This window comes from Alternaria conjuncta, assembly GCF_024043145.1.
Source record: "Alternaria conjuncta strain BMP 0040 chromosome Unknown scaffold_20, whole genome shotgun sequence".
Lineage (NCBI taxonomy): Eukaryota > Fungi > Ascomycota > Dothideomycetes > Pleosporales > Pleosporaceae > Alternaria > Alternaria conjuncta.
In genome coordinates this window covers 408,014-431,454 of record NW_026250109.1, presented here as the reverse complement: position 1 = coordinate 431,454, position 23,441 = coordinate 408,014, and the positions used below count along the sequence as shown (strand labels likewise).

At 35.0% G+C, this 23,441-nt stretch overlaps 3 protein-coding genes across 3 annotated transcripts; 2 read left to right on the top strand and 1 right to left on the bottom strand.

Moving 5' to 3' along the window:
- Window positions 1-7,222: 7,222 nt before the first annotated feature.
- J4E85_010057 (uncharacterized protein) lies at window positions 7,223-8,761 on the top strand (the record flags this gene model as incomplete). Its single annotated transcript, XM_051474272.1, has 3 exons — window positions 7,223-7,676; window positions 7,730-7,877; window positions 7,933-8,761. The coding sequence occupies 3 exons, from the start codon at window positions 7,223-7,225 to the stop codon at window positions 8,759-8,761; spliced, it is 1,431 nt and encodes a 476-aa protein (XP_051322059.1).
- A 1,292-nt stretch (window positions 8,762-10,053) lies between these two features.
- J4E85_010056 (uncharacterized protein) lies at window positions 10,054-11,877 on the top strand (the record flags this gene model as incomplete). The annotated part of the gene is made up of 1 exon (XM_051474271.1): window positions 10,054-11,877. The coding sequence occupies one exon, from the start codon at window positions 10,054-10,056 to the stop codon at window positions 11,875-11,877; it is 1,824 nt and encodes a 607-aa protein (XP_051322058.1).
- Window positions 11,878-11,986: 109 nt separating this feature from the next.
- On the bottom strand, window positions 11,987-14,036 carry J4E85_010055 (uncharacterized protein; the record flags this gene model as incomplete). The annotated part of the gene is made up of 3 exons (XM_051474270.1): window positions 11,987-12,853; window positions 13,027-13,838; window positions 13,895-14,036. 3 exons carry the CDS (start codon window positions 14,034-14,036, stop codon window positions 11,987-11,989), a joined length of 1,821 nt encoding a protein of 606 aa, XP_051322057.1.
- Between the last annotated feature and the right edge of the window lie 9,405 nt (window positions 14,037-23,441).

Sequence of the window (23,441 nt, the reverse complement as noted above, 5' to 3'; positions counted from 1 at the left end):
TACTCTTCTATATAAACTAGTAAACTTTTAAATTAGCGTACGCTAAAGTTATTTTAAACTACTACTATAATTAGCTTCTAGCTATTCTTAGTTACTTTAATAAATAGTATAGTTAGATAACTAAATACTATAAGTCTAACTTAGATAAAGTCTTTTTACTATTATTAGAAGATAGAAGTAGAGGTAGATCTTAGATAAAGTAGTTTAGTACTTTACTAAGGTTAATAAAGCTGTATTATAATCTTAATAACTACTTTTATTAGTACTCTTACTCTCTAGTATACTCTATATCTTACTAAAAACTAAATTCTCTACTATGCTATATTATACGCGAAAATCTAAACCTAATATACCTTTTAAATTACTTTTTAATATACTTTTATTCTTATCTACTTTTAATAGCTCTAACTTATACTCTTAAAATAACTACTACTAGAATATTATTAGCTTTTAATTATCTTAAAGTTACTATAAGAACTATAGCTAATACTACTATAAAAGCTATATTATTATATACTAAGCGCTATTAGAAATATAAGCTTTATTACTAATAATATTATATAAGAATCTATATATAAGCTAAGCTAGAATACTATAAATAATATAATCTATATACTTACTTCTAGCTATTCTATCTATAATACCTACACCTAACTAGGTAATATATATCTAATTTTAATATATCTACTTTATCTACTATATATAATATAGGCTTTAACTAGCTACTACGCTATTTATACTAGAGTAGAGTCTAGCTATAGTAATATTTCTTAGTAGAACCTTTAGAGCTATAGTAGAATCTTAGAGAATACTTAAGAAGATTCTTAAACTACTATTACTAAACTTATAAAAGAAAATACTAAGTAATATAGCTAAGCTAGCTACTAAAATAGAATATTATTTTCTAATAATACCTAAAGAAAAGAAGTTAGAGAATAGCTTACACTAATAAAGTAAACTTAAGAGTAAGCCTATCTTAGTAATTCTACTATAGCTAACACTCTCTACGTATCTAGTATAAGTATAATACTAAGCTAATTACTATTTCTTAGTAGAGAGTAAAGTAATTAAAGATAAAAATTAAGTTATATTTAATATAGTACTATATGTATTTTTACGTATTCTATTTTAAGAAAATACTTAACTTATCTTTACTTACCTCTATATACTTTAAACTTAATATAAAGTATTATTAATAGAATTAGAACTAGCTTTAGATATAGAGCTTAATATTATAGAAATAGTTTAAATATAGTAGCTTTATTACTCTATATAAGATTATAAAGTATTTTAAAGCCTATATAAAGTATAAAAAAAAAGTTAGAAAATATAATATAGCTTAGATTAAAGAGTAATTAGTATATAAATATAAAGATAAGAATAAGAAGAAAATACGTAAATGTCTTTTGTAGCTAGATTTACTAGAAGAACTACTTCTAGATAATTACTAAATAAATAAAGGTAATATTTATTCTCTTTCTATAGTACTAAGTTATTAGTATATAGAGAAAGTAGCTTTAATAGTTTAGAATATATCTTAATAGATACTCTAGGTACTAGTAGTAACTATATAAATACCTAGAGAATATAGTTCTATAAATCTCTTAAGTATATTATTATAAGTATATCTTATCTAATAGAAGTACTTTATAAAGATTATAACTAAAACTCTTTCTACTTTTAATATACTTTAAGTACTTATACCTAAGATACTTACTAAGATTATCTAGAGTACTAAAGAAACGTATATATTATACTAATAGTAGTTCTTTATTACCTAGGTAAAGAAAATATATCTTTAGCCTCTTATCTTTAAATACTAAAATCTTAGCTACTTCTAATACTTCTTTATTATAGTATAGCTAGCTCTTAATAAGTAGAGTAGTATTCTTACTTTACTTTTCTATTTAGATAGAGTTTATCTTTCTCTTTTTAATACTATAGTATAGAGTAACTATATAAATAGCTTTATTATACTAATTTATCTTCTCTTCTATAGTAGTTTCTAGGTTTAATAGAACTAAGTTAGCTAGCTTCTTTTAAGCTAGAAGTATAATATTATAAATAAGCTCTAGATTATTCTTAGATTCTAAGCTAGTAAGCTACTACTTAATATTACGTATAAGCTATTTAAACTTCTAGCGTTTTTTAATATTTTTAAGAAGAGTATACTATTAATACTACTTTTCTTAGTAGATTTTAGAGGTAAGCGCTTTATACTTAGAAAGTTTTATTATATTTAGAACTATACGTTTAAGTTACTCTTATTAGTTAAGTAGAGAATAGATAGAAAAGTTATTATCTATAGATATAGACTATTTCTATATAAGTTATTATAGCTAGTAATAATTAATTAAATAGCTTATAGTATAAGCTACTTATATAAGAGCTAGCTAGAGCTAGATACCTTATATAATAGTCTACGTATTAACTATAATATATTATAATAGGTAATACTTTAAAAACGTTAATATACTAGTATAGTCTATTATTAAATTCTATATAGCCTTACTAATATTATCTATATACTATGTTAATTTTATATTCTATATTATACGCCTTATATAGAATAGATTAACTTACTATTCTTATTAAACGCCTTTTCTCTAGTATATCTAAGTAAATAGAGATAAGTAACTTAAGTAAACTCTATAATCTTACCTAAAGTCTAGATTTATAGTAGTAGAGTAGAGTAAGAAAGAGGCTTATTAGAAGAGATGCTCTAACTATATAAAGTTTATACTACTTTCTAAAATATAGAAATATTATCTAATATCTAATTTAGTTATAATAGTAGCTTATTATAGTCTAGTAAAATTATTAGCCTACTTAATTTCTCTAGAGAGATTAGATTATAGACTATAAATACCTAATTATAAAAGAGTAAGCTAAGAAAAAAGATATATAAACTAAAGAGAAGCGTCTTATTATATATAATTTTAGAGAAAGAGAAAGTATTTCTTAGAAAAAAGTTAGTAAGTGTATAAGTTCTAGTATAAAATAATTATATATAAGTCTTTAATACTAAAAAACCTTTTTATAAATTTAAAGATAAACTCTAGTAGTACTTAATAAAAGCTACTCTTAGAATTCTATAGTAGTATAACTTATATATACTAGTAGTAGAAACTAAGAAGAGTTTAGAGCTAATTTACTATAAATCTATCTAGTTATAGATAGAGCTAGGCTTATATTCTATAGCGTCTGTAGAGATATCTCTTTTTAGTTATTACTAGATTTATTTATAGCACTTACGCTAGATTCTTAATATATATATAGATCTTATCTTAACTAATCTTTTTTAAATTATACTTTTTTACTAGCTTTCTTAGTACTTATTAATTACGTTAGATATAAATACTTATATAATACTAAATTTAGAAGAGTAGCTTTTTATACTTTATATATACTTTAGTTTATTTTTCTATCTAGTTTTATACTAGTTACTCTTTTATATACTAGATAGAAGACCTTTTAATATATCTCTAAAGAACTAGTAAACTTAGTCTTTTAATATTTTTTACTTTTCTTTCTCTTAGAGTAAATAAGTAGCTACTTAAAGAATACGTATAGAGTAGTAATAGATATAGTTATATAATTATAATTTTAATCTTAGTCTAGATATATCTAGTATCTATACTAGAGTAAGTTTATACTTTTTAGTGTAAGCTTTAAGAAGAATAAAAAACATACTAATTCTACTAATCTTCTATATAATTAAGTAAGTAAGTACTACTATTCTTATAGTTCTTTTTTATATACTCTTATTTATTAAAATTCTCTAGTTATTAAAAGTAGTACGTAGGTAGATAATTCTTATTAGATAAAAGCTATATTTTATTCTTATTACTATCTTAAATAATCTAATAGTAATTTAGCTACTAATTTTAGTAGTTTATAATACTATTTCTAGATACTAACTTACTATAAAACCTCTCTAATTGTGTAGGCTATAGCCTAAGTAGAAGTGTCTCTAGCTTTTCTATCTTAGCTAGCGTAGGCGTTAAATAAGTCTAAGAGCTAATTTAGTTTTCTATTAGAAATGCTATAGTATATCTATAACTTAACTTACTCTTCTAAACACTATAAGTAAATACTAACCTAACCTAAGGTTATTCTACTAGTAGAGTATTAAAGGCTTCTTTCTTACTATCTAGAGTAATATTAATAGAGACTTTATTCTTCTTTTCTTATTTCTCTTTTATAGTCTATATTATTATTTAAACTTTAATTCTTATTATATTATTCTATTCTCTCTTTATATCTTACCTTAGATATATAGCTTTAGTTATATACTCTATCTCTACTTACTCTATCTTTTCTACGTCTCTATAAATACTATATAATACGTAATAACATTTACTAGTTAAGAGTTTCTTCTATAATAGTAATTATACTAGATCTAATATATAATAGTATAGAGCTAGATACTAATTAGATAGACGTTAACAAATTTACTAATATTAATAATAAAAGTAATCTTTCTCTTATACACTTCTTTTAGTTCTATCTACTACTTAGGTATAGAGAAAAATTAAATACTATTATAATACTAAGAAGTAGCTTAAACTATTAATATATATTATATAATAAAATAAAAAGCCTTAGAATTATTTAAGAAGCTTTACCTTATAGTTTTATATAGAGTAAGTTCTCTATAAAGATTTTTATTTCTTTAAAAGGCTGTTATTATAATGTTATAGAGTTGTAAACTTTAAGTAAGTGTTTAATTTTTCTCTGCACCTAGGTGCCGCCCGTTGTGCCTTTCTTTCTGTCCTGCATTCTACACCCACAGACTCGTGTGGCGCCAGCCACTAACCTAAGAACAGGTTTAATAACGTAGAATCTGACCAATCAGCGCCCCGCACTAACGTGCTATAGTGATATATCCTGCCCAGCACGACACAGCAAGATTATTCGTTTTCCTTATCTCTGGAACACCACATATTTGTTGTACGGAATTTTTTAAGTCTTAAGCTTTTACGACGTATACCCAAGACCGATACTGTGGGCTAAGTCAAGCTCCTAAGATCAATACTGCCATCTACACGATGGTGCCCTCAATTCCCGCAATACTGCAAACCCCTTGGCCTGAAAGACCGTCGACGAGGATTGTACAGCGTGATGAAGAGTCTCTTCGGCATGAAGCGGGGGAGACGGAGAATCGACGTGCGTTGGAGGAGTATCGGAGCCAGAAGAGCGCGCTGCAGGAGGAGAAACTGTATGTTCTCTCTACCGGCGCTTCCTTATTCTCTACCTGATCTCGGGTGTCTATTATGTGTCTATGAAAGGGGTTCCTCCGATCTGATGTTGTGTACAGTGCCGTATGTCCTCGCCTCACGCTTCGACTCTCGGATGCCAGCACTCTGTCTCTCAGGGATGGAACCTTGGATTTCACGGCGACGCTATGCTACACAATGACTCCTGAATTTGTACCTAGCCAGCCAATCGTTCTACACCTGCTTGGTCCTAAAGCTGGAGGCCCACTATCCGAGAACGCAGTGTACTGGGGCCAGTACCAGATCTTTGCTTCGCCTGAGAACCTCCCTGAACATCGCCTTCCCTTTGAATGGCGCAATGTGAGTTTACGGCGGCCAAGAGATGCAAACGGGCGGTTCATCGATTCGAGCGATAGCCATTACGCAGCGGCGCAGACTTATGTTGTCAGCGAGGCTGAGGGATGGATTGAGCTGTTTCCCGGACAAGAAGTCAGCCGGCGCGTGACGTTACAGCTTGATCAGGCTGTTGCTTGGCAACGAGGGGTCAGCTCTGGGCGGGATTATTGGTTGCGTTGGGCGCCAAGTGGAACGGTTGGTAATCCGAAGACGTTGTGGAGCTGGAAGTATGGCGGGTTGAAGGTACGTCACCGAGTTATTGTTAGGGTTGGCCATCCAATGTCGGGCAGTTGCTGACTGTTTCCACCGCGCAGGATTGGGAAGGGATCATCCTCAACAAGAAGGAGGATTCAAAATGCTGGATACCGATTCCTATCCAGTCAGAGGAAAGCGGGCTGAAGTTCAAAGTCGTTGATGGGGCCGAGTAAGATGCAGCTGACAGTCATGAAACGACTTGGTTCGCTGGAGCACCCAAAATAAACGCTCAGCAGCGAATCCTTAGGAGAATCATATTCGGCCCCATTTTTTGTATTTGGCCCCCTGATTTTCCTAGTCGACCCCTCTAGGCAGAAGTATGCGTGGAAGTTTTCGAGCCTCGACTTCAGGACTACGCATACGGATCGGCGCGATGCGCAGACTTGGCGGAGAATGATGGCGAAGAAGCGTATGACAACGCAGATAGCTGGATGCTCATCGCCCTTGGAACGTACTGGGCGGACAAGTGCGGCCGCGATATTCCTTTGAGTGAGGAATAGGAGGATTGGATGTGCGCTGGCTCTTTCTATTATCAATGGGCGAGGGGATCGTTGGCCATAGCCATCAATCCCTCGAGAAACCCTGAATATAGGTTGTTTTTGTAGAACAAGAAGAGATGTGATTGTTCTATAGAAGAGGGAGGAAGCCCTGTATAAATACTACTAGGGCGACGCTAGTGCTAGCGTGGGTGAATCACGTGATAGAATCCTAACCAACAGTTTTCGAAATATTGTGCGGTTTTTGAGCCAATCAAGGAAAATAGCGCTAGATCTAGTTTGTTAGCAAATCGTAGTACAAACAGTATCCTACTACATTTGGCATCGCCAGAACGCTCTAAAGAATGCAGCGTGTGCAGGCGTTATCTAAGAATCTCTTAGCGTATCGTTTTTTCTTTAAATATAGTAACGCTGTCTAGATGCAAATGCGTGCTTAGCTTTTAATATTTTATTGTAGAGATATAGGTAATTAACAAGTCTGTAAGAGAGATGTAGTTAGAACGAGGTGCAGCGGCAGGGTCCGCGGGAAGGGCTAGCGCGGTTTTAGTGCGGGGCAATCGCCGATATGTGCACGAAACCATGCGCTAATCTCTCTACACGCCTCGCTTCCTTATCCCTCACGCTGTAAACGCTACGCCTGTCTTCTTTGGGCGATGACTGTGCCTCTTCCTTTGTTCTGGTTATTGTTGTGCGACAATAGGCACCCATCGCGATGACGTGCGACGTCCGTGCGCGAAATCGCATGTTCACCGTGTCCCCAGCACTGAGGTTCGTTTGCGCTGCATCTTTTTACTTGGTCGTTCCAAATCGTGACGAAGATGCTCAGCGCACATCGTCTCGTTCACTCTCGTCGCCATGGAGTCTAAACCACCTCTACCTGTTTCAGCGGACTCGTATGTCTCGACTCATAGCACTGCACTTGAGAGAGCTAGTTCACAGGCTTTGGTCGGCGATGAGAACCCGCTCAACTGGTCGGCACTGCGCAAATGGCCCTTGTCCATTATCGTGATCCTGATGTCCGCAACGATGGGCTACTACTCCGGTGTGCATGCTGCCTCGATCCAGGCAGTCGCAGATTTCTACGGATGTTCGGTACTCGCGTCCACGTCTGCGGTGTCGTTCTTTCTCCTCGGATTTGCTATTGGTCCTCTCTTCTTCGCACCGTTGTCTGAAATGCTGGGAAGAAACCCGATTCTCAGAGTCGCGTTTGGACTCTTCGTCATATCCAATATCGGAGACGCGTTAGCGCCTAACATCGAGACACTGTTGTTCTTCCGCTTCTTGGGAGGCCTTTTGGGAGCGCCGACAGGTACGAGAACGAATAGAGAGAGATGGCACCCATACTGTGCTAATATCCTGCAGTTACCAACACGGCAGGCTCCCTCACTGACATGTGGGCTCCACATGAGCGAGCTGTCCCACTCGCTCTTTTTACCGCAGCAAGTTTCTTAGGTTTTGTCATCGGCCCCATCTGTGGCGGACCTATTACGCAGTACGCTTCGTGGCAATGGTGAGCAACTCCCTCTCCTACGAAACTTCTCAACAATGTCTAACAATACCGTAAGGGGCTATTGGACTTCCATGATCCTCGGCGGCATAACCTACATCTGCGCCCTCCTCTTCCTCCCAGAAACGTACGCCCCACAACTGGTCCGCGCGAAGCAAATCAAAGCTGGTGGCAACCTCTCCAATGTTGACTGGAAGAAACGCGCGCGCGATAACCTGGTTCGTCCATGGGTTATGCTCTTCACCGAGCCCATCGTGTGGGCCTTGTCAACGTACATGGCATTCCTATACGGAATCATGTGTCTCGTACTCGTCGCCTATCCCATCGTCTATAAGGAATACAGAGGCTGGTCAACTGCCAAGATGAGCGTTGGATACACAGGCCTGGCAATGGGAATGGCTCTTCCAACAATCCTATCACCTCTGCTAAATCGCGCCCATACACATTTTGTGCGCAAACTAGGTCCGCAGCCTGAAGCACGCTTCCCACTGCAGATAGCTTTCACATGGCTAACACCTATTGGGCTCTTCTGGTTCGCATGGACGGCAACAGCGTCTGTACCGGCTGTCGTGCCCATTCTGGCTGGGGTTCCGCTGGGTATCGGTCTTCTGACGGCTTTTCTGGATATTGCTGCGTATCTTACCGATTGCTATGGTATATACGGGGCAAGTGCCCTTGCTGCAAATGGACTTCTGTGCCGACTCTTTGGTGCAGCATTTCCGCTCTTCTCGAAACGGTTGTATGAGAGCTTGGGTGTACCGTGGGGAACTAGTCTGTTGGCTTTCGTCGCCACGGCTATGGCGCCTATCCCGTGGATCTTCTATCGCTATGGGCCGACGATCAGAAAGAAGAGCGCATACCATCAAGCCGCCATGGGTCGTACATAGAATGCGATATGCGTTTCTTTGTGTGTTACATAGATTGAACGATGCGAATAGTCTGAGAATTGACGGACGCGACGAACAGTGATCGGTGTTGGTACATATATCTAATGTGATCCGTGCTCAAACGCGTTAATAGCTTCCAACGCGCTGCGCCCAGGCAGCTCCCCTTGCCACGACAATTGCTTCCTCAACCCAATACGCGCCCTACGCCCATCACCAAAGACATCACTTTGCTTGTCTTGGGGAAGAGATACTTCCACCGTGAAGTATCAACGTGCGCAATGTGTGGGCCTCGCTCGAGCCAGCACCGCACGACTTCAACGCGCACCCAACCTGGCTGGACGAGCTGATGCGCCTAGGTCGAGCCTGTGACGTCCAACCTCGTACCAGCCATCCCCTACAAGCTCTCTAGCTACGCTCGTCAACAAACGCATTAGCACGCAACGGCACCAACAACAAAGACGACTTCTTCGTTTCGAGCGTTTCCCTGCCATTGCCAGTGGTATCGCACCTCTTTCGAGCCTGTATCCCCGAGACCGCCGATAATACCTAGGTGGATAGACTGTCGTCCACAGAACCTATATCGCTTGCGCATCAATTTTGGTGGAGCAATATGCACGAGGGCATTCGTCATACTCGAAGGCAGGGCAGAGACACGGTACATCAGGCGTGATCAGACTGTGGGCAATGGTGACAGCCCTGGGGCCATGTCTGCACACACAACAATTGAATATGGCGGTACTTTACGTATTCCAACCAACTGATGTGCGGATGCTATGGTGCTGTCTAGGATCTAGTCTGGCTTTTGCATCTTCTACCACGGCTGTACGTTGTGGTTAGTTTTGCACCTGCCGCTGTCACCCACACGTGGAAGCAGCGGCCCACGTGCTGCCGTGGACCCTGATTTTCACGCCGTTACCGTTAACCCCGCAAACTCCTCCTCTCACGACATCTAAGACACGTAGTTCAAGTTCTAGATGCATGCTATCAGTACGCATTCTTTTTTTACTGCCAATAGTGGCCTGATTCGACGGGTAAATTAATGTAGTTTGCACGTACTACTACTGAAGCAGCGGGTCTGGGGGCCTAGGCTCCTCTTGAACGAATGGCACAAGCGCCAGGCGCGCATGAGGCTCCTGATGTTCATTTACACCTACCTAACTCTGCTAGTATACTGTAGTGCTTATCTGCTGTTCGGTCAGGGCGCAATGCTTAACCATATTATGGAGTGGTCGTATAGCCATGCGCGGCTTCACGCTTCCCATCTCTCAACATCCACCGTCTTTGCTCTAACAATGCCAGGCAGAGATCACACCGCCGAGGCCGAGACCTTCGACTTCATTCTGGTAGGAGCAGGATCAGCAGCATGCTTGATCGCGTCACGTCTCTCGCAGCGGCTACCCGATCGCCGAATCCTCGTTCTGGAAGCCGGGGAACATGTTCGCGACGACGCCATAGTCCAAACGCCCGGTCTATCGGCAAAACTGATGTCATCTGAGTACGACTGGCAATACATTTCCGTGCCGGAGCCAGGTCTGAACAACAGGAGAGTGAAGCATCCGAGAGGGAAGTTGGTGGGGGGAACCAGTGCGATCAATAGTCATAGTGTGGTGTTCCCTAATCACGAATGGCAAGACCGTATCGCGAATGAGCTCTTATCAGATCCGGGGAAAGAAGAGTGGAGTGCAAAGAGCATGGGAGATTGCTACAGCCGATGGCAGGCAGAACACCCCGAACCCAAACTTGACGATGGTATAAAGACATCATACCCGCGTACCATGGACTATCTCCAATCTCGCTGGACGGAAGCCTTTGAGGAGCTAGGTCATCCGACGGGCACTACAGGATTTGCCGAGAGCAATGCTGGCGCAGTCACTGTCACCAATGCGATCGACTCATCAAAAGGCGAGCGAAGCCACGCAGGCCAAGCATTCCTAGAGCCCGCCTTGAAACGGGGCAATGTGACAATAAGAACCGGCATAAAGGTCGACAAGATTGCTTTTGACGAGGCGTTGACCGCCGAAGGGAAGCTTAATGCCACGGGCGTTCACTTCACACACGAAGGCGAGGAGTATCTGATCGATGGTCGAGAGATTATCCTCTGCGCAGGCGTATTCGAGTCTCCCGCGCTATTGGAACGATCAGGTATTGGATCCAAAGACGTCCTCGCGGCCGCGAATGTCCCACTCTTATACGAGCTGCCAGGCGTCGGCGAGAACTTGCAGGATCATCTGAACTGCGGTCTGTCCATCGAAGCTGGAGACGACACTCCAACTCGTGACGACGGACTACGAGACCCTATGGTGCAAAGGGCGGCATTAGAAGAGTACGGGAAAAGTCGCACGGGTCGACTGGCTGAAGGAGGAGCGTACAGTTTCGCTTTCACGCCACTGCAGTTACTAGAAACTCACTCAGAGACGGAGGAACTGGTTGCAATGGTCAAGCATTCGGTGGAAGCAGAGAGCAACCCCAGCCTCAAAGCCCAGTACTCCGTCATCCAAAAGGCCGTCGAGAGCCCTAGCGAAGCAACAGCCACGACCTTCATGCTGCGTTCACAGCGTCACAGAGACCTCGAATCGATGCCTCCAAACACGCCATCTGTGGTCGATGGCAACTACATCACCATTGTTGCCATGTTGGCGCATCCATTCTCGCGCGGAAACTGTCATATCTCCTCCGATCCTTCGCTCAAGCCAGAGATCAAGTTTAACTACCTATCGCATCCTCTTGACGTGGAGATCTTCGCTCGCCACCTCCGTCTCATTGAGAGGCTCTTCCAAAAGCCTGTCTTTACTGCTATGGCAAAACCAAATGGAAGACGATTGCCTCGAAGCTTTCCCCACCCAGTGACGTCGCTTGAAGATGCGAAAGGGATCCTTCCTATCAATTCGGCAACGAACTACCATCCTTCTAGCACTTGCTCGATGATGAGAGAGGACCTAGGGGGCGTTGTTGACGAACGACTGAGAGTATACGGAACGAAGAATGTGAGGGTTTGCGACGCTAGTGTTTTGCCGATTATACCACGAGGGAACATCTTGACCGCTGTCTATGCTTTCGCGGAGAAGGCGGTTGAGATTATCTGTGCGGAAGCGAAATCGGGCTTTATCAAACCCTAAAGACGATCGATCCTGAGTCGAACATCGGGTCTCTTGACGAGTGTAGTTTGAAAGCTCATTGTAAGACATGAGTAAATGCATTTTCGGTCACGTATCAGCTATTCTTATCCTAGGCCCTCTTCTTGATGATATCCGCCGCCTTCTCCGCAATCGCGTACATAGTGGCCTGTAGATGCGTCGCAGGAATCATCGGAATGATACTTGCGTCCACAACACTCAATCCCTTGACTCCATACACCAGCAATTCATCACTTACACAACCACCAAGCTCTTCAGGCATCATACTGCACCCACCACTGGGATGCGCGAATGTGGGTTGTAGTGAGCCCGAGGCAACACCGCCCTGGATGATCTCCTCATCGGTTTGGTACTGAGGGCCAGGAGCTGTCTCCACAGGGTTATATTGCGCAAGTTCCTTGGACGCCCAGTGTGCGCGGTTGTATCGTGTAAGGGCTACCATAACATCCGCATCAACAGGGTTCTGGAACGTGTTCCATTGGACAATCGGATAGGCGGCAGGATGTGTCTTGTTGAGTGTGATAGTGCCTCGTGAGAAGGGCTTGTTGTTCGCGATACCAGAGAAACCCCATGGCTGGATGACAAGTTCGCCTACAGCGGCGTCAGTGCCGGAGAACTGCTTCGCAAGGATGTCGCGCTGCTTCTTGAAACCGGCGAGAAGCTTCTTGTCCTTTGCGTAGCGTCCCGGGAGGAAGTTGGAAGCTACTTGAGATCGTATCTTGGCAACAGTCTTCTTGAACGAGGAATCGAAGTGTTGTAGTGCAATGAAGACGAGACCGTTGGCTTTGCCAACAGAGTATGGGCCGGTGCGCGACTTCAAGTACTGATCGTAAGCTGTTTGGTTGAAGGATGAATCTGTGCCGAGGGCGTTCATGTTCTCTGGATTCAGGTTTTGAAGGTCAAAGTTCATGTAGTTGGCGATGTGGTCTTGGAAATTTGAACCCACGGCTGGGAGATCCTAGGAAATGTCAGCACAGGTCTCAGGATCATCACCACCATCCTTACACCTCATACAAGGAGAATTCTGAACAGGTCTGCAGCCTACATCAACATGGAAACCTGCAAAGTAGGTGTCCTAACGTCGATGTAGGCTCCAGCCCTGTTCAAATTTTTCGAGGTTGACGTGCTTACCTTCTTAACGGTGACACCGGCAGCTTTCAGAACGTCCTTTGGGCCAATGCCAGAGTACATGAGCAAGTGTGGTGTAAACACGCCACCAGCAGCAAGAATGACTTCTTTTGCGGCAGTGGCTTCGACTTGCTTGTTGGTGTCTTTTGGAGTATACTTGACGCCCGTGGCGGTTAAGGCGCCTACTCTGTTCTTTGAGAACATAATCTCATCGACATGAGCGTTTGTTAAAAGTTTCAGGTTCTTCCTCGACACAATGGGATCGTAGTACGCAGTGCGCGATGTACTACGCATATCAGTCGCCTTGTTGATTGAGTTCGGTGACCAGTAGTGACCGACAGGCTCTGCAAAGCCCTCCTGTGGGTGCGGAATGTCGACATCATCCCAGGAGTGATAGATAGTCTTCATATCGGGGAATTGGTAGTCCGGTATCGACACCTTCAGCGGGCCATTTCCGTAAGCCTTGGCATCATAGGTAATACCAAAAGCCTTGGTTGTCTTCTTCGAAGGCGCATCGAAGTCGTTGCTCTTCATGAAGTATGGTTTCAGCCCCTTCCAATCCCATCCTTTGTTTCCGAGCTGGCCCCACGCGTCATAGTCTGCATCAGCACCTCTGTCAAACTGCATTCCGTTCACATAGGACCCGCCGCCGACGACGTTGCCGACTGTTACTAGGAAAGTTTGGTTGCCAAGATTGGGAACGGGTGCGCTGTAGATGTCGTACATAGCAGCAAGGTTGAGGCCGCCCGAGTTGCCGGGAATGCTGGATAGGGTGCCATTGTCGAGAGCGCCGTTTTCGATAACCAGGACCGCCTCTGTAAACAATTGTCAGCTCATTGCTCGAAGCACCTCTTCACCTTTCGGTACTCACTCTTGGGATCTTCGCTTAGTCTGTTCGCAACGACCAAGCCCGTGGTGCCTCCTCCAACAATGACATAGTCGTATGTGGTTTGGGCTGATGCCACTGCTAACACCGCAGCGCCAAAGAACGAAGGAGCGATGAATGAAAGCATGTCTGACTACGTATGAGGTAAACGAGAATTACCACAAAGATAAATTTGCTTGCTGACCCGTACGGATCACGGCTGGCTGCGAAGCTGAAGGATTGACGGCGTGCGGAAGAAACCATGAAGCCTTCCTGGGAACGATTTATAGGCCCTCATCGCAACGCTGCCAAGAGATCGTCATGCGTGGTACGGTCTGTACATGTAGACCCCTGGCTTCCATCGATATTCGGACGCATGTGCATCTGCCGGTCTTACTGTGGGTTCTCATGGATGGCTAAGGACCTGCGCCTTCGAGCGATGGATCGTGGCAAAAGGCCGGGTCAACACATGGCGGCCCCAGGGGTGTCAAACATCGGAGGGAATACGCCGGAAAAAAAACTTGACATGTAATCGAAAAGGCGGCGCATTGCTAGTCATGAAGATCAATGCCATGAGAACGGGACGTAGTGCCAACCCCGTGGAAATAACCTTGGAAAGGGTACGCGGGGTGCCTGTCAGGCCCGTTCCCACGCGCGACCGGCAACGGAAGCTACGAAACGGTCCGCCTCGTGGAGTCGCGATGTTGCGACTATGTGCTCAATCAATAGTAAGAGCTATATGTATCGTATTCTCTTCCACAAGAGCCTTCCTTCGCAGCTGCATCGCCAGAATGCTGCGTGTTCTCCACGTGCCAGTCAGGGACACGGGGAGTTCTCTGCACGCTCAATCGGGTATAGCGCATCTGACATCCCACCCCTGCGGAGCCAAATGCCGTCCCAGAACTCCAACCGAGCCGCCTCGCCAGGAGCGGGACGCAGACCCGCGTCGATACCCTATAGCACTGCCTGCCTAACATACTTACGTCTATAAGTTCCTGTACTATTAAGAGAAATGCATGTCGCTTTTAGGTATTTATGTTATACTTAGAACGCAATTAGTTTATATAAAGTGTGCGCAACCTAAAAGTAATATCTTACTAAACCTTATAGTGTTTACGCTAATATTCTAGAGCCTAAAATCTTACGGCTCTTAAGATTTAGATAAGATACACTACCTAGTTATTTACCTTAGTAGTTAGCTACTTAGATAGCTTAACCTATACTACACTAATCTACTTAGATAAACTCTATATATTTATCTTAATAATTAAGAGCCTATTTAGTAATTATTATATAAATTTTAATATAAAGAAAATATAATTAGACTCTAAAACGTAATTTATTAGTATTTTACTATCTTTATATCTTTTTATATAATAATTAAGAAATAAGTTTATAAAATAAATATTCTACTACTATAGCTTAATAGAATATTTAGCGTATTCTACTACTATAGCTTAATAAAATATTTAGTATATTCTACTACTATAGTATAATAGAATATTTATAGTTGTTGTAGAACGCACCTCTAGATACTTCTTAAGAGTACAGCACGTAATTATACTAGTATAGATTAAGATAAGCTCTTAGAAGCTTTGCTACTTAAGAAAGCTTTCTAAGTAAGCTTATAATACAATAATTTATCTTCTATTTATTTCTATGCTTCTAGACGCGACAATAGTATATTCTACTACTATAGTATTTATAGTATATATAAAGTATTCTACTACTATAGTATAATAGAATATTTAGTATATTCTACTACTATAGTATTTATAGTATATATAAAGTATTCTACTACTATAGTATAATAAAAGTATTCTACTACTACTTATCTATTCTAAGTTTATAAGTATTCTACTACTACTTATAAGCTTAGGTCTTTTTATATTCTATTACTACTTATCTATTCTAAGTTTATAAGTATTCTACTACTATAGTATAATAAAAGTATTCTACTACTACTTACTTATTCTAAGTTTATAAGTATTTTACTACTACTTACTTACTTTAAGTTTATAAGTATTCTACTACTATAGTATAATAAAAGTATTTTACTACTACTTACTTATTCTAAGTTTATAAGTATTCTACTACTACTTACTTATTTTAAGTTTATAAGTATTTTACTACTACTTACTTATCTTAAGTTTATAAGTATTTTACTACTACTTATCTACTTTAAGTTTATAAGTATTCTACTACTACTTATAAGCCTCTAAGGCTTTTATATATTATACTACTATAAACTTATTATAAGTAAAAAAAAGATAGTAATAAGTAAGACTTAAACTTAAATATAAAAAAAAATAGTAACTTTATATATAAAAGCTTATCTACCTAGTAGTTAAGTAGGTATCTTAGTTAAGAGCTAGAAGTTACTAGACTAGTAAAGAACTAATATACTAAATAGTAGTACTATATTAGACTATTATTATTAGAGAATAATTAAATTTATAGCTTTATATAGTATGTAAGTATAAAAGAGCTAGTAGAAATATAAAGTTATAATAAGTAGAGACTTTATATTAGTAGCTATAACGCTAGCTTTACTAGTATAGTAATATAGTATATAGATATAGAAAGTAAGTAATTAATAAAAAGTAAGAAGTAATAAGTAATAAGTAATAAGTAATAAATATACCTTTTTTAAGACTATAATCTTACTTATAGCTATTAAAACTTTAGTCTATAGTAATTCTATATTATATAATACTTTCTATATTAATAATAATAATAGTAGTAACTACTTTAAAATATTTACTTCTAACTTTCTTCTATTTAGCCTTTTATTTAGCGCTTTATATACTATAATTTTAGTACTACTACTATAATTTATTATATAGTAGTAATAGTAGTAATAGTAATAAAATAAGCTCTACTAAAGTAAGTTAAAGTCTAGTATAGTTTAGAAGTATAGGTAAGTATAGTACTACTATTATTAGAGTTAGTAACTATATACTAATAGTAATATAGTCTATTTTAGAACTTTACTTAGCGTACTTAGTATATAGTAGCTATACTACTATTAATAATTATACCTACACCTATACTTATATTTATTATTTCTACTCTTACTTCTTTTACGCCTTTAGTATATAATAATAATAATAATAAAAATAAAAAGATAGAAGTTACGCTAAGCTAAATAGTAATTTTACTTACTCTTATAAGTAATCTTATATAGTAGTAGTAAAAGTATAGTAGTAAAGATTAAGTAAGTAGGTAAGTAATAATAGATATAGAATAGCTTACTCTCTTCTCTTCTCTATAAAGTATAAGTAAGTAGTATTTATATAGTACTACTACTATAATATATAAATATTTACTAGCTTTAGAGCGTTTAGCTTTTATATCTTATTCTAGCTATTTAGAGTACTACTTAGAGAAATAACTTAGATATTAAATTAGAGTAGTATTATAAGTTAAAGTTTAAATACTAACTATAGTAAAAGAGTAAAGTTTAGTTAGTTAGAATTAAAGTTCTTACTATATACTCTTTTCTATATATACTATTCTATACTCTTACTACTCTCTAAACTTTTACTAGTAATTATTAATAGATAAGCTACTAGCTATATTCTAGAAAAAGAAATATAAAGCTAGTAGTTTTCTACTTTTTACTAATAGTAAAGAATTAGAAAAGCTAAATAACTAACTTAGAGTTTTTAGTAGAAAAGTTAAATAAGAGAGGTATAGTATTAAACTTCTTTACTTCTTACTAATAAAGAAGAATTAAATAGGCTAAACTCTTTAGGCTAGCTTTTAATAAAGTATTAAATATAGCTTTAACTTTAATAGAGACTATAAGCTAACTAGAGTATAATAGTATAGAAACTACTAGTCTAGATATCTAGCTACTTTAGTATATAGTAGATATTACTAGTAGTAACTTTTAAGTGCTAAAAGCTATTATAGCTAATAAGAAAGCTAGTAATATATTTAAAGTAGTACGCCTTTATAGATATATAGTACTTAAAGACTACTATCTAAAAGTTATATTCTTAGTATAGAGTTATAAAAGTATAAAGTACTTCTATAGTAGCTAGAGTAGTAGTAGCTAGAGTAGTAGTAGCTAGAGTAGTAGTAGTTCTAGAAGTAAGTCTAAGTTAACTTATTACTAGCTTCTTAAAGACTTTAATACTATTATTAGTAATTATCTTATAAAAGTATAAAGTACCTCTATAGTAGTTTTAAAAGTAAGCCTAAGTTAACTTATTACTAGCTTCTTAAATACTTTAATACTATTATTAGTAATTATTTTATAAATTAATAATAGTACTAATAATACTTTTACTAAAGAAGATAGTAATAATAGAGTACTTACCTAATTTAGTAGTAGTACCTTAGTATACTACGTTTCTTATAGCTCTCTTACTAAGAATATAGTATTTAGTATTAGTAATCTTAACTAGAAAGTAGTTAATTATAAAATATATAGTCTTTATAAAAGTATATATATTAAAGTTAGATAGTATAGACTTAAAAGAGGTCTAGAAGCTTATAGCTAGTGTACTTAATAATAGCTTTATATAGTTTATAGTTATTTATAAAATACTAGTTATAGTAGATATATATAGTAAGATTAATAATTATAAAAGAGTTAGTAATAAAGAGAAGATAGTTAAGAATAGCTTTAGTAGCGTAGCGTATAGACTTAAAAGGCCTAAAAGCTTATAGCTAGTATTATTAATAATAATAATTATAAAAAAGTTAGTAATAAAGAGAAAATAGTTAATAATAGCTTTAGTAGCGTAGTATATAGACTTAAAAAGTCTAAAAGCTTATAGCTAGCGTTATTAATAATAATAATTATCTAAAAGTTATATTCTTAGTATAAAGATATAGAGGTAGAAGGTACTTTAGTAGTAGTAGTTCTAGAAGTAAGCTAGAGTTAAGGCTATCTAAGAGCCTATAAAGTAGAAGGCGTAGTAAACTTAATAATATAATCTTTAATAACTCTACTAATACTAGTTATAAGTAGAAGTAGAATAATTAAGAATATAAGTATAGCTAGTTAAACCTTCTTCTTCTATATAAAACTATTAACCTAGATATAGAATTTAAGCTTTAGATACTATATATTATTATTATAGTTTAAATACTATTAGTATATAATAATAGAGATATAAATATATAGAACTTATATCTAGCTAGCTAGAGAGAAGTAAGGTAATAGTAGAGATCTTAAAGCTAGAGATCTTAACTTAAAGATTCTTATAGGTATAAGTCTTTATAGTTTTTTTCTTTTAGTTACTACTAATAATTTTAGTTTTAAAAGTCTTTTAGTTTTATAAACTAGTATTAAGAAATTTAAAAGTTTTCTAGTTCTATAAACTAGTATTAAGAAATTTAAAAGTTTTCTAGTTTTATAGACTAGTATTAAGAAATTTAAAGATCTTCTAGTTCTATAAACTAGTATTAAGAAATTTAAAAGTCTTCTAGTTCTATAAACTAGTGTTAAGAAATTTAAAAGTCTTCTAGTTCTATAAACTAGTATTAAGAAATTTAAAGATTTTCTAGTTTTATAAACTAGTATTAAAAAATTTAAAAGTCTTTTAGTTTTATAAACTAGTATTAAGAAATTTAAAGGTCTTCTAGTTCTATAGACTAGTGTTAAGAAATTTTAATATTTTAACTAGTGTAGAAGTAGGCTTTATTAAAGTACTAGAAGCTAATAATACTACTAGACTAGTTTTATAGACTAGTGTTAAGAAATTTAAAAATCTTAACTAGTATAGAAGTAAACTTTATTAAAGTACTAGAAGCTAATAATACTACTAGACTAGTTTTATAAACTAGTATTAAGAAATTTAAAAGTCTTAACTAGTATAGAAGTAAGCTTTATTAAAGTACTAGAAGCTAATAATACTACTAGACTAAGCTAGATAATAGTCTCTTATCTAAGATTTCTAATCTTATACTTTTTTTTTTATAAAATCTTTCTCTTTTAAATACTTTATAAATAATCTATACTTCTTTATCTAGAGAGAAGTAGCACTAGAAGCTTAAAACTAATATTAAGATAACTTTAGAGAGTAAAGAAATAGTATAGTAAAGATACTAGTATAGTAGAAAAGGCGTAAATAGTTATAAGATTAGATATATAAAGTTACTATAAAGTCTTAAGTAGTTATATAGAGAAACCTTTATTATAAAATAATTAGACTCTATACTACACTAGCTTATAGCTAGAGACGCACTAGTCTTACTAACTTATCTTACTACTATATAGATAACTATATTTTTCTATACTATATAAGTTATTTTCTTTTATATTATTATAGGTATTATTATAAAAAAAGACTATAGTAGATAATAGAGATAGTAATTAAAATAATAATTATAGTATTTAACTTAGTGCTTTTATTATTATAATTATTAGAGATTACTTTTTTAATAAGAGTAGAATTTACTTATATATTAAAGAGAGATATTAGTCTACTAGCTAAGCTTCTCTAGAAGCTCTTCTAAGAGGCTCTATAAAGCTATTAGAGTAATAGATAGAAGTATAATAGACTACTATCTTAGAGCTTAAGAGTACTATTTCTCTCTCTATTTTTAGTTTCTAGTATTTACCTACTACTATATAGATAGTTAGACTAATAAATAACTTAAGTATTACTAGTAAGATATTAAAAAAGATAAGCTAGCGCTTATTTTATAGTTTAAGTAGACTAATAAAGTAAGTTTATTTTTACTAGTTTCTAAGTTAGTACTAGGTTATCTTATAAAGATATAAAAGTACTTATTAGTAATAAGCCTAAGCTTATAGTTAGGTATAGATAGTAAAGCTTTATTTATAGATAAGTTAGAGATATTACTAGTAGAATATTACTAGCGCTATTTTCTATTTTTAGTTTCTAGTATCTACTTACTACTATATTAATAGTTAGACTAATAAATAACTTAAGCGTTATTAGTAAGATATTAAAGAAAGTAGTAATAATAGTATTCTATAGTTAGAGAGCGCTATTATTATTTATAGTAGTAGTAGAGTCTTAAATTTATTATATAGAATAGTGTACTACTATTACTCTTTTTAGAGTTACTACTAAACTAGAATAAATACTAGTACTAGTATAAGATAAACTACTATTAAAATGTCTAGATAGATTACTTTATAGTAAGATATTAAAGTTATTAGTATTTTTACTAACTAGTTAGAGAAAAAAAAGTAGTTTAGTAGAAAATATCTTTATATTACTATAGACGCTAGAAAGCTAAGAATTATAATATAAAGAGCTATATAGACCTAAGTTCTTATAAATATTATCTTATTACTATAGTTTCTAAAGCTATTAAGCTTTAAAGTACTTTAATTAAGCTAAAAAGTAGTATTATTACGCTAGCGCTATAGATTAGCGTAGACCTAGAAGCTATTAAGCTTTAAGTACTCTAATTAAGCTAGAAAGTAGTATTATTATACTAGCGCTATATATTAGTAAGATTATTAGTTTTATAAGCTATTTCTTAAGTTACTTATACTAGTTCTTAAGATTACTATATTAGTTATATTTATAGTTAGGTTATAACTAGTAAGATTATTATTAGACTTTATAAGTAATTTCTTAAGTTACTTATACTATATCTTAAGATTACTATATTAGTTATATTTATAGTTAAGTAATAACTATTAAAGTTTATATTATTTATATCTAGTTCTATTATATTCTAAATATATAATTATAGATAGTAGTTCTAGCTTTTAAGAATAGTAATATAGGTCTTCTTAGCTAAAAGATATATAATTATAAGTAGTAGTTCTAGCTTAAAGATAGTAATATAAGTCTTCTTAGCTAGAAAATATATAATTATAAATAGTAGTTCTAGCTTTTAAAGATAGTAATATAGGTCTTTTTAGCTAGAAAATATATAATTATAAGTAGTAGTTCTAGCTTTTAAAAGTAGTAATATAAATTATTTTCTTTATTAGAGTATAATTAGTATTAGACTAAAAGAGGTATATTAGTAAGAGGTAAAGTTAAATAGGCTGTAGTAGGTAATTATCTAATAAAGTTTCTAACACTAGTATTACTAGGCTAGATTAGGCTATAGTAGGTAGTAGTAAAATATATATACTATAGTAAGTAATAGAAAGTTTCTATATTACGCAGCGCTAGGCTAATATAAAGTCTAGCTTATAGTAGTAGAATAAATCTATAATAGTTTATAGATAAAAGTAGTTAGTATTATAGTAGTAGAATATAAGAAAGCTATAGTAGTAGAATATAAGAAAGCTATAGTAGTAGAATACTTACTACTCTTTATAATATAATAATCTTAATAACCTAAAGAAGTTACTATAAATAAGAAGAAAGTTCTTTCTTATTTTCTTATTATATATTCTACTACTATTAGTCTCTTATAAGTTATTACTTATATTCTACTACTATTAGTCTTTTATAAACTATTACTTACATTCTACTACTAGTGTATTTAAACTATTTTTTATATTCTACTACTATTAGTCTTTTATAAACTATTACTTATATTCTACTACTAGTATCTTAAAATTACTTCTTATATCTTACTACTATCTACCTCTTATAAGTTACTTATTATATCTTACTACTATCTATCTCTTATAAGTTATTACTTATATTCTACTACTAACTTAAAGTTCTACCTATTATATTCTATTACTAACCTAGACTTCTATCTATTATATTCTACTACTAATCTAAAGTTCTACCTATTATATTCTATTACTAACCTAAACTTCTATCTATTATATTCTACTACTAATCTAAAGTTCTACCTCTTACGTAGTATATTAGTTATTTAAGTATTATTACTTAACTAGTAAGATAGAATAAAACTACGTAGTTATAACTTAAAGAATAAAGTAGTTAGTAAGATAATAGTATTTTTTATTAGCTTAGTAAAGTATAAAGTCTAATAATAGATACTTCTAGGTTATAAACTTTCTAAAATATAAGAATAAATTCTAGTACTTTTCTCTACTAATACTATAAGCTATATAAAGAATACCTTTAGTTTTAAATAGTAGCTAAAAAGTAGTACTAAGTAGAGATCTAGAGAATAATTATTAGTTAGATATATTTTCTTTTATAGCGCTTATCTATATTTAGTATAAAGTAAGATACTAAGTAACTAATAGAAGTAGATAGAGTTAAACTACTATACTTATAGAAGTAGAGCTAGGTAACTACTTCTACTTATTAAAGATAACTATTACTTAAATCTAAAGTTAATATAAGTAAGCTAGTATAACTAAAGTAAGTAAGCTAGTAAAAAATACTTAAAAGAGTATATATAAAAAATAAGATAAGTAATTAAGAGTATTAGATATAAGTTAACTAAGTATAAGTTTTATAGAGTCTATTAGCTAGTTATAAGTACTAACTTATAACTCTCTTAGAAGATAATTAGTAGACTTAGTATTATAGTTATATATTATAAAATAATATATAGATAATATAGAGTATCTATATTTTTCTCTTTCTACTAAGTATATAGCTTATTAAGTAGAAGCTTATAGACTTATTAAGTAAAGGCTTAAAGTTAGCTTTAAGAAAACTTAAGATTA